General features: G+C 44.1%; 1 protein-coding gene across 2 annotated transcripts; it reads right to left on the reverse strand.

Annotated features, from left to right (window-relative positions):
- Positions 1-273: 273 nt before the first annotated feature.
- LOC125508550 lies at positions 274-2,864 on the reverse strand. 2 transcript variants are annotated; one of them, XM_048673283.1, is made up of 3 exons: positions 2,540-2,864; positions 1,886-1,966; positions 274-701 (listed from the first exon to the last, which is right to left on the reverse strand). In XM_048673283.1, exons 1-3 carry the CDS (start codon positions 2,643-2,645, stop codon positions 433-435), a joined length of 456 nt encoding a protein of 151 aa, XP_048529240.1. In that variant the 5' UTR covers positions 2,646-2,864; the 3' UTR covers positions 274-432. The 2 variants fall into 2 exon arrangements, with proteins under 2 accessions (XP_048529240.1, XP_048529242.1); XM_048673285.1 differs by lacking the exon at positions 1,886-1,966 and having other exon boundaries at positions 2,540-2,859.
- Between the last annotated feature and the right edge of the window lie 11,123 nt (positions 2,865-13,987).

Consider the following 13,987-nt stretch of genomic DNA (forward strand, 5'->3'; position numbering starts at 1 on the left):
GGGTTCCATCAGATTACTAGATGCTTTGCACATGTCCACTTGCTCAAGCATTACCAACACTACAAGCTACCCATCACTAACTAATAAACTAACATTAGATGATCCGTTGGTCACACCTGATGACCTGAAGTTACTAGGAAGTGAGGACTATGAAAAATTCACATCGGGAGCATAATCATGGATGCTGATCAGCATATTATTCTAGGTGACCCAGTATTTCTTGGTTATAATGGAAGATAAAAGAGGATCCAATTGATGTACAAGTGAAGAAAATCACCAAAATGAAGGAGTACTCTATTATGATCTATTAGAATGTGCTTGAAGCAATACAGAACCATGATATATTTGGTATAGTACAAACTAAATGTACAATACAGACTTCCAAGTAGAATCTTCGGCCTACAGCTCACCTGTTATCTGTCACTTCAGCAGTTACTTGGGTGGGACAACCAATGTATAGATTAGCAATGCCGAAACGATGATAATAGCCCCTACCAAGGTAAACCTTGGGCTTGTCCACAACATCAAGTTAGACCTCTCAGCTCTTTTGATTGGATCGACTTCTTCTGATAATGGATACTCACTGCGCCGTGGGTTCCAGGTCACATATTTGTTCGGTGAGAACTCCGAGAATAGGGTCTTCTTCCCTTTCTTCTTAAAGGTAGACCAAGCCTTATCCCAGTCGGTTGACGATGAGTCACCTGAAAAGTAAGACAAAGAAATGATTCAACCTGCAAACATGTTTTCATCGTATACAAAATTCGGCAATCAAATGTGGATGTTTTCACCGGCAAACAGTGTGATGATTATATCTCTTTCAAATAAACTTTGCCGACCTACAATTTCCAGTTACGTCATACATCATCGCATATCAAATTCATATGTAGCTCAAGAAAATCCCCCAATCAAGTTGTTATATGGTGTTTGGTACTTAAAGAGGTTGAATGTTCAGGAGGTTCCTTTTCTTCAAGTGGCTTGGGAGTCTGCTTATGTTACGAAATATAACATGCTCTGAGAACGACTGAATACTAGGGTCATACTTCAACAAAGTATTGTTGCTCTTTATGACACAATGCAACAGAGGAATCACATATCTTTTTCTTTCATTTCTCTGCTGGATAATAGTACTGGAGTTCAATAAGGGAGCTTTACAATAATTGATTTACTCTTCAATTTTGTCAATCTAGTTGTACTGGATGTTTCGTCGATATTTTTTTTTAACTCTAGACATTAAATCGTGTAATTGACAAAAAAAGCAATGATTGGACCTGGAAAATTTCCCAATATATTGGCCTTCCAGGGAAAGGGCAGAGGGGGAAAACCTTAATGCATAGCAAACAGTTAGAGTATTAACTCTGGTGTTTGTTTCTTTGTATTTAGTTATGAAACCTTTTACATACTGTTTCACTGAGTACTTTTTTATCGAAGTGTTCTATTAATATCTTATAACAGTAGGATGTCATAGGTTACTGTTCCACTTCAAAATAATATTGAATGGAAGTGGTGGTCCACTATCTGTTCTGACATCTTCCTTTGGTGCCAAATTAATACCTATCACAAGGTGCACATATTATCAGTAACCTGTTATAACAAACTATGCGTAACAGGACCTTTTAAATCTAACCCAAAAAAGGAACTTCACAATCCACCAGTTATTATCCATCAAATCAAATATATAACCAAACAAGGGCAAATATCCAGTATTGACCAGTGAAAAGAAGAAGAATCTTTCATCATATTTGAATCTAAGAAACTAAGATCTCGTTCATATGGATTATGGATAGAAAAGATATGACAAAGTAAAAATTTATGAAAGAAGAACCACTGTGATCTCCACTTTGGTCTTGAAATCAGGGCACACGTTTGTACTTGGTAAAAGATATACCTAGTACGGTGAAGGAAAGCTGTGCCCTGGCAAAGACTGATGATGAAGCATAAATGACTTGATCAGAGAAATCAGGCATAACTGCAGGTTTGGTGTTGTTGGAGAAATCAATACAGTATTGTTCGCTGTCACTTGTTTGAAAAAGGAGGTAAATAGATGCCGACGAAGCGAGAACCTATTGCTAGATCAATAAACGACCTGTATAGAACACTAATGAGAGACAACCTTAACACCGGCCTTTATTGTAGACGCAGTTGTGAACATGCAGTGACCTGCGAGCGCACACATGAAGAGAGCACACCTTTCGGTTGAAATAAAGGAAGCAAACATTGCATTTCACTTCAAATCTTACTATGTTAGCACATGAAATGAGGCATTCAGACTGTTCTGCAATCTGTATGGTCCAGTAAGCAGATCATGTCTGAACGAGTAAAGTGAGCATCAGCAGCTTGAATTTCTGATGCAGTGATCGGGCTAATACTATGGTATTCTAGAGGGGTGACACTATCACTACAACACAACAACCGTGAGACTAGTGGCAGAGCTAAGCGGTAATTAAGTAATCAACAGCGGCATTTCATCAAACACCTACACGCTACAGGGAGCAACGAGAGACCCAACAGATGCTAGTATGGTGTGGTGTGCTGCTCATACCTTCGTCCCTGCCGCGCTTGTCCGGGGAGCCTCGGGAGCAGCGAGGGGCGAGCGCGAGGGCAGGCCGTCGAGCCAAGAATCTCCCGGAAACCAGTAGTATCCCCATGGCCCCTCCCCGTCCGAGATTCTACCGACCAGGAAGGATTCTTTCCCCGCGGCCTCTCTGCTTATCGCGGTGGGGGCGGGGCGAGGAGAGGAGGAGGCGTGGCTGAGAGAGCGCTTGGAGTCGCCTGGCTGCTTGCGTGGACGCAAGGAGGACGGCGACATGGCAACCGTGTGGCTCTCCCTGCACCAGAGAACCCTCACGTCTCCGGTACGGTGGCCGGCACGGGTGATGCAAAGAAAAGAAAATTTGCTATTCTAATTTGTTGTTTTCCGCAGTTGTTTTCCAATTCGAAACAACCTGCAAAGGTTTCTGAATTTTGACACCTCCACTATTTCTTCCTGCGATTTCTTCTGCTCCTTTTTCTCTTGTCCGTTTTTTTCGGAGGTTTTCTTCTGCTCCTGACTCATGAAAAAGGAAAAGTCTTTCTATCAACCGGCTGACCCCGCTCTGAAATAAACCGCTTCGCTTGCTCACCACGTGGTTATGTGGATCACGCACCGCTTTCTTTCCCTGACCTTATCCCTTCCTCAGCTACAAACGGACGGTCTCCTCTTTTCTCTCCGTCGTCTCCCACCTCCTGATCTCATGTCTCTTCTTCGCTTCCTTTTTTGCTGCAAGCTTGCAAGCCGCCGCGGCCTAAACCTGATTCTCGTCACTCCAACGCTACAAAGGAGCGGCGCCGCTCGCCATGTGCTGCTGCAAGCCGGAGGCACCTGTATTGCGCGGCCAGCAACCGTCCTGCAAGGTCGACACCGGCTTCTCTTTTGCTACCCCGAGTTTGCCGAAGACACAGGCGTTGTGCGTGACGCGTGATACTGCGATGGGACGCAGGGCCATGCTGTCCACGGCCGCCGGGTGGTTTGTGCGGAGATGGAGCCTCCGCTCGTGGCCGCCAGCGCTGAACATCGCGGGCGGCAGCCATGGCCGGCTAGGTGCTCCTTGGGTAGCTTGTGCTCGTGGCCGCCAGCGCTGAGCCACGCCTGCCGCCCGTGTCGGGCGCTGTAAGCGCGAGTGGCTTGTGCTGCAATGGTGCTTACATGTGTGGCCACAGGCGCCGTGATGGAGCATCGCATGCGTCCGTCGATGCTGTGATTAAGCATCGCAGGCTCTGCGACGACATCATGCTGCGACAGCGACCATGGCCATGCTGTCAGGCATGCTTCAGCCATCATGGGAATGCTTCAACGACGACGGACGGTGTAATGCTTCGACAACCACGGCCTGTTGCGACGGCATCGACGATGGCCATGTTGCAGGCGTGCTTCAATGGTCGTGGCAATGCTTTGACGACGACGACCGCAACAATTGCTTTGGTGCCCATGGCAAGGCGTCAACGATCACGACCATGCAACGAGACGTGCTTCAATGGTCGTGGCGATCCTTTGACAACGACGGCCGCAGCAATGCTTTGATACCCATGATGAGGCGTCAACGACCATGGCCATGCAACGAGACATGCTTCAATGGTCGTGGCGATGCTTCGATGACGACAGTCGCGTCAATGTTTCGACAGCCATGGCGACGAGGCATGGCATGATGGAGTCGACAATCGCGACATGCAACAAGGTATGCTTAAAAGGTCGTGCCGATGCTTTGATGGCCACGGCAATAAGGCATCGCGCGTCGACGACCTCAGCCATGCAACGAGGCGTGCTTCAATGTCATGGCGATGCTTCGACGACGACGGTCGCGACAATGCTTTAATGACCATGACGACAAGGCATGCCGTGATGGAGTCGACAACCATAGTCATGCAGCGAGGCGTGCTTCAATGGTCGTGGTGATGCTTCAACAGCGACGGTCGCGGCAATGCTTCGACGACCACGGCAACGAGGTGTGTCGTGCATCGACGACCGCGGCCATGCAATGAGGCGTGCTTCAATGGCGTAGCGATGCTTTGACGATGACGGCCGCTGTAATGCTTCGACGATAGAGGCGACGAGGCATCCGTGCATTGACAACCGCGGCCATGCAACGAGGCGTGCTTCAATGGCGTGGCGATGCTTCAACGTCGACGGTTACACCAATGCTTCGACGACCACGACAATGAGGCATGTCGTGAATCGATGACCGCGAGCATGCAACGAGGCGTGCTTCAATGGCGTGGCGATGCTTCGACGACGACGGTCGTGGCAATGCTTCGACGACCACAGTGACCAGGTGTGCCGTGCATCGACGACCGCAGCCATGCAAATAGGCTCTGTTTGGTATAAAGATAATGTAACATCCCAAATTTTCAATTTAAAATGTTATACATTAGATCATCATTGCATATCATATTTTATTTGCATTTTGGCTTGATCCTAGAAATCTTACGCAACTCAAGGACCCATGAAGAGAGTTGGGGATTTCGTTATTTTCATATTTGAGTTTTCTCAAATTTTTGAAAATAGGATCATTTGATTTAATTATTTTATCTTCAATACTTCCAATTATAAAAATAAGTGAGAGGGAATAAAATGACTTTCCCAAAATAAAGGAATATTGAGGATTTAATAAAAAAATCAAATAAGATTTTATTTCGGTGTTTTCTCTCTATTTTATTTGAATTAGGAAAAATGCGCGTTTTTCAAAATTGCATTTAGGCCCCAAATAAATGTTCACCTTGTCCGACTTGATTTCAGAAGTCGGGGAAAATTTATTTAGGAATTTTTGGAGTCCATTTAGTATTTCTTTTCTTTCCTTTTCTGCACGTCCAAATTTGTTAAAAAAACGCGCCACCGACCTAACCGGGCCATGTCCGTCTAGGACTCCTGGCCCGGCCGACCTTATAAGCCGGGGGAAGCCGCCCCTCAGCCCCCACCCCGCACCCCGCCGAAACCCTAGCCCGCCTGAGCCGCCGTCGCCGCAGGCTCGCCGCCCGCCCGCCGGAGCCGCCACCGTCGCCACCGCCGGTGGTTTTCTATGAAAAACCGATCGGTTTTTCGTTAGAACTCGCGGTTTATTTTTTTAGATTTGTTTTTTTCGGTTTATTTATTTAGAGGACATTCGTCCATACGTTCGTTTTAACGAACGATTTTCGTCGTTTAGCCACAGACAGCGAACGTTCGTTCGTTAGCCTGTTAGTCGTTTTTCTTTTTCTTGGATTATCCGCGATTATTTCTGATCCGATTTTCGTTTCAGTTTAACTTTTCGCTCGTTTGTCGGAATGAGGCGATTCAAGCGCCTAGAGTCTCGTTTCGAAACGCTCTTTCCGTTTAACCAAATCAAACAATTTTTTGCTTCTGTAAAATTTGACTTAGATCCAGATTAGTAGACGAAGCTCGTTTCTTTCGCCGTTTGACTTCCGTCGCTTCGTTTGATTTGTTTCCTTTTTGCAAACCGGAGTTCTTAAGTTGAACTTTCTGGTTAGATCTCTTATTTGAGTTTTACCTGTGCATTAGATGAGTACTTATTGTATGCCCGTTTGTTTGCGATAGAGTATCCGGAGTGCGCCGCCTGTTACTTCGAATCGTTAGGTTTCCCGGATCATCAGCAAGGCAAGTAACACTTTGATCATACCTTTTCTACTACCCAGTTTTATTGCATTAGATCAAACCTCACACATTGCATGATTAGGATCTAATTAAATTGTGGGATGGGAAGTAGATGAGGTAGTACCTATTACCAGTTTATTATCAAACCTTTGGGAGTTACTTCTGCGTTTGCTTATTATGCCATCTTATGCTAGTAGACGTGGATTGGGTGAGTTAAATCCATGACAGATGTGAGATTGTTAATTAATGGTTTATCTAAGGTGGCAACCTAAACACACATCTCGGTGGATTGAGGCACCTGGGTATTCCAGGACTTGCCTGTTTTCTTTTGGACCGCCACCCAGGCTCAAAGGGATCATAAGACGATTCATACTAGAAACTTCCGTGTGCAGCCACAAGCTATTATGGGCTCTAGCATAGTTGACTAAGTCGTGCGAACTCTTACAGTGGTAGACTAGCAGATGTAGGGGATGTAGGTGGTACGGTCTACCCGATCGTAGGGTGCTAGCGCTTCTGAAAGACTATGTCTCGGTCATCAGTCTTCTCAAACACCATGTAGTGCGAGAAACCAAACGGAGGCGATCGAGTCTTGTGGGGAAAAGTGCGCAAACCTCTGCAGAGTGTAATAAACTAATCATGATTAGCCGTGTCCCCGGTTATGGACATCTTGAGTATCTAGTACCTGTATTTTCACGTGAATCTCAACATGTTACTCTAAATTAATTTTGTTGGGTTATGTTTAATGATGATGCTTAATTGGGATTGAGAATGCTGTCAACCATTCTCAATGTTTAACAACCACCATGATAGTAATTAAATTTATTCCTTTGAAGTAGGGAAAAATTGGCATTACGCAAAACTGTAACCATAGAGCTTTCCACCAGCCAAATATGCATATAGTATAGCTGTTTCATTCCATTACTCTCTATGCGTTACCTTGCCAGTGCTGACCCGTTTCGGGCTGCAACGTTAATGTTGCAGACTTTTCAGACGACGACTAAGGAGTTTTAGGTCGTGGTTCTATACTCAGTGATGCCGTTGGAGTTGATGGACTCACTTATCTTCCAAGCCTTCCGCTGTTATCGTTATTAGATGGCCTTAAGCCATATTTATTGTAATAAGTTCTCTTTTGAGACACTTGATGTAATAAGTGTGTGATTGCTACTCTGCTATAAATCCTCCGAGTACTATGTGGTGTCAGCATTACTGATCCAGGGATGACACCGGAGCACAGAGATCAGACTGTTTGAGGTCTGGTCGCTACAGAGATGGTATCAGAGCACATGCTGACTGTAGGACACGACCACTAAGCTAAAGGACCTAGATCACTATTCACTCTCTTCTCTTCTGACTTCTCATCTTTTCTACTCTTTAGGATGGCGGATGCAAGGAACAAGTTCATGCAACCGGATGAAGATACACCCTTTGGACGTCACTTGAAGGAAGTCACTAGATACCTGAATATAGGAGTACCAAGCTTCACGGGAACCTACAACACCACTTTACCTGAAGAAGAGCGCTGGATGATTCAAGTTCAAGTTCCTAGTAGGACGTTCATGCTAGTCACTGAGCCCATAGAGTTTTCATTTGATGCACCAACTTGGAGTCTAGGAAAGAGCTTGGCAGCTCACATCGCCATGGGACGCATTGGAGAAGTCTACCGCAAGGATCTCAAGGATACTATATACCAGATTTATGGGCGCCGAGATGAACACTAGGAGATGATCAGCATTAGGAAGGATAGATCAATCGCAGCTTTTATCCAGGAATTAAACCAGCACATTTGACGCCAGGAGAACCAGATGTGTGCCAACATGATAGATCTGAAGAAGGCTAAGACTAGAATCAAGAAACTGGAGGAAGAACTCAAGGCTACACGTGAAGATTATGAAGAAGAAATTGAAGTATTGGTGGAGAAGAATGACGACCTGATCAAGAAGATTGGAATATTTATGGGAGGCCCGACACCAGTAGATGAAGACGAAGAACCCAAGGAAATTAACCCAGAAGACTACATCATCATCGACGGCACCGACTCGAAACCAGACAGTAACAATGATGACTATGTTGACAAAGCTGGAGCAGATATCTTGGAGTCAAGGACCGAAGAATATTTCTGGTAGACCACCTCATCAGTAGTAGTAGTCCACCATGTAAATATAGTAGTCCGAGCACTTTGCGATAGTTAGATCGATTGTATGCCTTTGCTTGATTGATTGAAGTGAATTGTTTGCTTTTGCCTCAGGTGCATATGGGTAGTGTTTTCTCTTTAGACCCCCTCTATTCTTATATCTCATCTTTTCTAAACCCACAGATGCCTCCGAGACGTGACCCCGGGTTTGCTTTCCCACCGGAGCTCACCCAGTTGATCCAGCAGCAGAACACATTGATGTAGTTGCTAATCCAGAATCAGAACCAGGGGAACAATAACAACAACCCACCACCATCACCACCTGTTAACCACTTAGCCCGTTTCCTTAGGCTGAATCTGTAGGTGTTTTCCAGTAGCACCGAGCCCATAGTAGCAGATGATTGGCTCCGCAAGACAGCTAGGGAGTTGACCACAGCAGGATGCACAGATGCGGAGAAGCTGAAGTTTGCCGCACATCAGTTAGAAGGACCCGCAGCATCATGGTGGGAGAATGTCACCGCCACTTTCCCAGTTGACACTGTCACATGGGACCAGTTTCAGCAGGCTTTTCGTACTGCACATGTTTCAGCAGGAGCTATGGCCATGAAGAAGCGTGAGTTTCGTAACTTGCGCCAAGGAGGACGGACAATTGGCCAGTATGTGGAGGAATTTAGTAAGTTAGCACATTATGCCCCAGATGACGTCGCTACGGATGCAGCTAAGCAGGAGAAGTTTCTGGAAGGACTGAATGATGAGTTGAGCATGCAGTTGATGGTGGCCACATTCAACAACTACTAGGAGTTGGTAGATCGTGCTCTTATGATTGAAGGGAAGCAGCAGCAAATTGAGAATCGCAAGAGGAAGTATGGACAAGGAAAGTACAATTCAAGAGCTCAGCAGAAGCCACGTTTTACCCCTAGACCGGGAGGACATTTTCAGCATACCCATGGAGGAGGTAGCTCGCACAATCACAATGGCACCAAAAATGGTAATGGCAATGGAGGAAGCAACGGCCAGAACCGCACCAACCCATCAACCCCAGCCAAGAAGGACCTAAGCCAAGTCACTTGCTATAAGTGTTCGAAGACCGGACATTATGCCAATGAATGTCCTGAAGGCCAAAATGGCAATGGAAGTTCTGGGAAGAAGCCGAACCCTTTCAACAGGGGACAGGTGAACCACGTTAGCGTGGAGGAGGTTGAAGCTCAGCCCGATGCAGTAATAGGTAAGTTTTTGGTTAAGTCATTTACTGCACTCGTTCTTTTTGATACTGGTGCATCGCATTCATACATCTCAAGGGGATTTTTGTATAAGTATAACCTACCAACCCAAGCCCTTAGGTCACCCATGTTAGTAACCTCGCCCGGAGCAGAGTATTTGGCTAGTCTATGGTGTGATCGGTTACCATTAAGGATTGGTAACTATGTTTTTCCCTCAGACCTAATAGTATTGGAATCGCAAGGATTGGATGTGATATTAGGCATGGATTGGTTATCAAAGTATGAAGGGAATATTGAATGTGCTAGTAAGCCAATTTTGCTTACCACCCCAGAAGGGAGAAGGATCAAGTATGTATCCCGGCATGTGCCAAAGAGGACCCAAGTAAATTGCCTAACAGGAGTTGTGCAGGAGGAAGTACCAGTGGTAAGGGATTTCCCTGATGTATTTCCAGAAGAGTTGCCAGGCATGCCACCGGATAGAGATATTGAGTTTTTGATTGAGCTATTGCCAGACACAGGTCCAATATCAAAGAGACCATATAGGGTGCCAGCAAAAGATTTGGTGGAAATTAAGAAGCAGATTAAGGAGTTACTGGATAAGGGATATATCCGCCCAACTTCTTCGCCTTGGGGATCGCCAGTACTTCTAGTGGAGAAGAAGGATGGATCGTTAAGGATGGTTGTTGATTATCGAGGATTGAATGAAGTAACGATCAAGAACAAGTACCCATTACCAATGATCAACGATCTGTTTGATCGATTGCATGGAGCTAAGGTATTTTCCAAGATCGATCTGCGATCAGGATACCACCAGTTGAAGATTCGAGAACAGGATATTCTGAAGACAGCTTTTACCACCAGGTATGGGCTGTATGAGTATACCATTATGTCATTTGGTCTGACTAACGCACCTGCCTATTTTATGAACATGATGAACAAAGTGTTTATGGAGTTTTTGGATAAGTTCGTCATAGTGTTCATTGATGATATCCTGGTTTATTTGAAGAATGAAGAGGAACATAAGGAGCATTTGCGTTTGGTACATGGAAAGCTCAGAGAACATCAATTATATGCCAAGTTCAGCAAATGTGAGTTTTGGTTGAAGGAAGTAGGATTCCTCGGACATGTTATATCTGGTGAAGGTATAGCAGTAGATCCCGCTAAAGTTGAAACTATGACCAAGTGGGAATCCCCAACAACAGTTGGAGAGATCCGGAGTTTTCTTGGACTCGCAGGATACTACCGGAGATTTATTGAGAATTTCTCAAAGATTGTGAAGCCTATGACAGAGTTATTAAAGAAGGATACCAAGTTCATATGGACAGAGGAGTGTGAGGCTAGTTTCCAGGAGTTGAAGAAACATTTGGTTACCTCACCAGTGTTGATTTTGCCAGACCAGACCAAAGATTATGAGGTGTACTGCGACGCTTCATGTCGAGGACTTGGAGCAGTGCTTATGCAGGAAGGGAGAGTTGTTTCATATGCCTCAAGACAACTGAAGCCTCATGAGTTGAATTATGCTACACATGATTTGGAGTTAGCAGCCATAGTGCATGCTTTGAAAAGATGGAGAAATTTTCTCATTGGTAATCATTGTGAGGTGTACACGGATCATAAGAGTTTGAAGTACATTTTCACCCAGAAGGAATTGAATCTCAGACAAAGGAGATGGTTGGAGCTTATCAAAGATTATGATATGAAATTGCATTATCACCCCGGAAAGGCTAATGTAGTTTCTGACGCATTAAGTCATAAGAGCCATGTCAATACGTTAATGACGGGAGAAATACCCAAGGAGTTAGCAGAAAATCTTTGTGAACTATGTTTGCAAATCGTTCCGAGAGGCTATGTAGCAACATTGGAGATTCAGTAAACTTTGATGGATAGAATCAGAGAAGCTCAGAAAACTGACAAAGAGATTGCCGCTATAAAGGAGAAACTGAGCAAAGGAAAAGCTAAAGGATTTCGTGAGGATGAACACGACACCCTATGGTTCGAAGACCGTGTTTACGTGCCCAACGACACGGAGATCAGGAAGTTGATTTTGCAAGAGGCACACGACTCACCGTATTCAATTCACCCAGGAAATACCAAGATGTATTTAGATTTGAAGGATATTTTCTGGTGGATCGGAATGAAGAAGGATATAGCGGAGTATGTAGCCGTTTGTGATGTATGTCAGAGAGTAAAGGCAGAGCATCAGAAGCCAGCATGATTGTTACAACCATTGCCGATACCCGAATGGAAGTGGGATAAGCTAGGCATGGATTTTATCACGGGATTGCCCAGGACTCGTTCAGGCTATGACTCAATTTGGGTTGTAGTTGATCGATTGGTGAAAGTAGCTCATTTCATCCCAGTAAAGACCACTTACACCAGTGCTAAGTTGGCAAAGATATACATGACCAGGATCGTATGTCTGCATGGAGTTCCAAGGAGTATTGTATCAGATAGAGGAACCCAGTTTACCTCAATGTTCTGGAAGTAGTTGCACGAAACTTTGGGTATCAGGCTAGAATTCAGTACAACTTTTCATCCACAGATAGATGGACAGACCAAGAGGGTAAATCAGATATTGGAGGATATGCTGAGAGCTTGTGCGCTAGATTATGGATCTAGTTGGGACGACAATTTTCCATATGCAGAGTTCTCTTACAACAACAGTTACCAAACCAGTTTAAAATGGCCCCTTTTGAAGCCCTGTATGGAAGGAGGTGCAGGACACCGTTGTCATGGGACGAAGTTGGAGACCGTCAGTTGTTTGGTCCTGACTTGATTAAAGAGTCTGAACAGAAGGTGAAGCTGATTCGCGATAGGCTCAAGGTAGCCCAGTCTAGACAGAAAAGTTATGCAGATTCTAAACGCAAGGAGACAGTTTACGAAGTTGGAGATAGAGCTTATCTTCGAGTATCTCCACTTCGGGGAACAAAGCGTTTTGGAGTTAAAGGGAAGTTAGCACCACGATTTGTAGGACCATATCGAGTTTTGGAACGTATGGGAGAAGTGGCCTACAAGTTGGAATTGCCTGAAGGATTGTCAGGAGTACATAATGTGTTCCACGTTTCCCAGTTAAAGAAATGTCACACGGAGATGGCTGACATACCGTTGAGAGACATAGTGCCTTTGGAAACTATTCAGTTGGACAATGATTTGACCTACGAGGAGAAACTAGTTAAGATCCTCGAGTTTGCCAGCCGAGTTACTCGCAGCAAGGTTATCAAGTTTTGCAAAGTTCAGTGGAGCCCCCACACAGAGGATGAAGCCACCTAGGAGCGAGAGGAAGATTTTCTCAAAGACCACCCTCACCTATTTTCTAGCCAACCCGAATCTCGAGGGCGAGATTCATCTTAAGGGGGGTAGGTTTGTAACATCCCAAATTTTCAATTTGGAATGTTACACATTATATCATCATGCATATCATATTTTATTTGCTTGGTTGATCCTAGAAATTCTATGCAACTCAATGACCCACGGAGAGAGTTGGGGATTTCGTTATTTTCATATTTGAGTTTTCTCAAATTTTGAGGATAGGATCATTTGATTTTTTTTATTTTATCATCAAATATTTCTATTACAAAAATATGAGAGAGGGAATAAAATGACTTTCCCAAAATAAAGAAATATTGAGGATTTAATAATAAAATCAAATAAGATATTATTTCGGAGTTTTTCGGTGTTTTATTTGAATTTAGGAAAAAAAGTGCGTTTTTCCAAATTGCAATTAGGTCCCAAGTAAATGTTCACCTTGTGAGGCTTGATTTTAGAAGCCCGTGAAAATTTATTTCGGAAGTTTTGGAGTCCATTTAGTATTTCTTTTTATTTTTTTCTTCCGAGCGGAATAAATTAAAAAAAAACAATCGGTTTTCGTCTTTTTTCGCCGGTTTATTAGATTCGGTTTTTTTAATAGATCGGTTTTCCGGTTTATTCAGTTTAGCGAGCGTTCGTCGTTTTTCTTTTTCTCGGATTAAATCCGCGATTTTTCTGATCGCGATTCCTGATCCGATTTTCGTTTTAGTATAACTTTTCGCTCGTTTGTCGGAATCAGGCGATTCAAGCGCCTAGAGTTTCGTCTCGAAACCCTCTATCCGTTTAACCAACTTAAACAAGATATTGCTACTGTAAAATTTTCCCTAGATCCAGATTACTAGAACGAAGTTGTTTTCTTTCGCCGTTTGACTTTCGTCGCTTCGTTCGATTTGATTCTTTTTGCCAACCGGAGTTCTTAAGTTGAACTTTCTGGTTAGATCTCTTATTTGAGTTTTACCTGTGCATTAGATGAGTACTTATTATATGCCCGTTTGTTTGCGATAGAGTATCCGGAGTGCGCCGCCTATTACTTCGAATCGTTAGGTTTCCCGGATCATCAGCAAGGCAAGTAACACTTTGATCATACCTTTTCTACTACCCAGTTTTATTGCATTAGATCAAACCTCACACATTGCATGATTAGGATCTAATTAAATTGTGGGATGGGAAGTAGATGAGGTAGTACCTATTACCAGTTTATTATCAAAC

The sequence above is a fragment of the Triticum urartu genome, chromosome 5, assembly GCF_003073215.2.
Source record: "Triticum urartu cultivar G1812 chromosome 5, Tu2.1, whole genome shotgun sequence".
Classification (NCBI taxonomy): domain Eukaryota; kingdom Viridiplantae; phylum Streptophyta; class Magnoliopsida; order Poales; family Poaceae; genus Triticum; species Triticum urartu.

Excerpts from the sequence above, each read along its gene's own strand:
- LOC125508550 (XM_048673283.1), bottom strand. The coding sequence starts at position 2,645 with ATGGGGATACTACTGGTTTCCGGGAGATTCTTGGCTCGACGGCCTGCC. Across the intron at positions 1,967-2,539 it reads CAAGCGCGGCAGGGACGAAG|TTATGCCTGATTTCTCTGAT; the intron begins GTATGAGCAGCA and ends CCAAACCTGCAG. Across the intron at positions 702-1,885 it reads GCTTTCCTTCACCGTACTAG|GTGACTCATCGTCAACCGAC; the intron begins GTATATCTTTTA and ends CTTACTTTTCAG.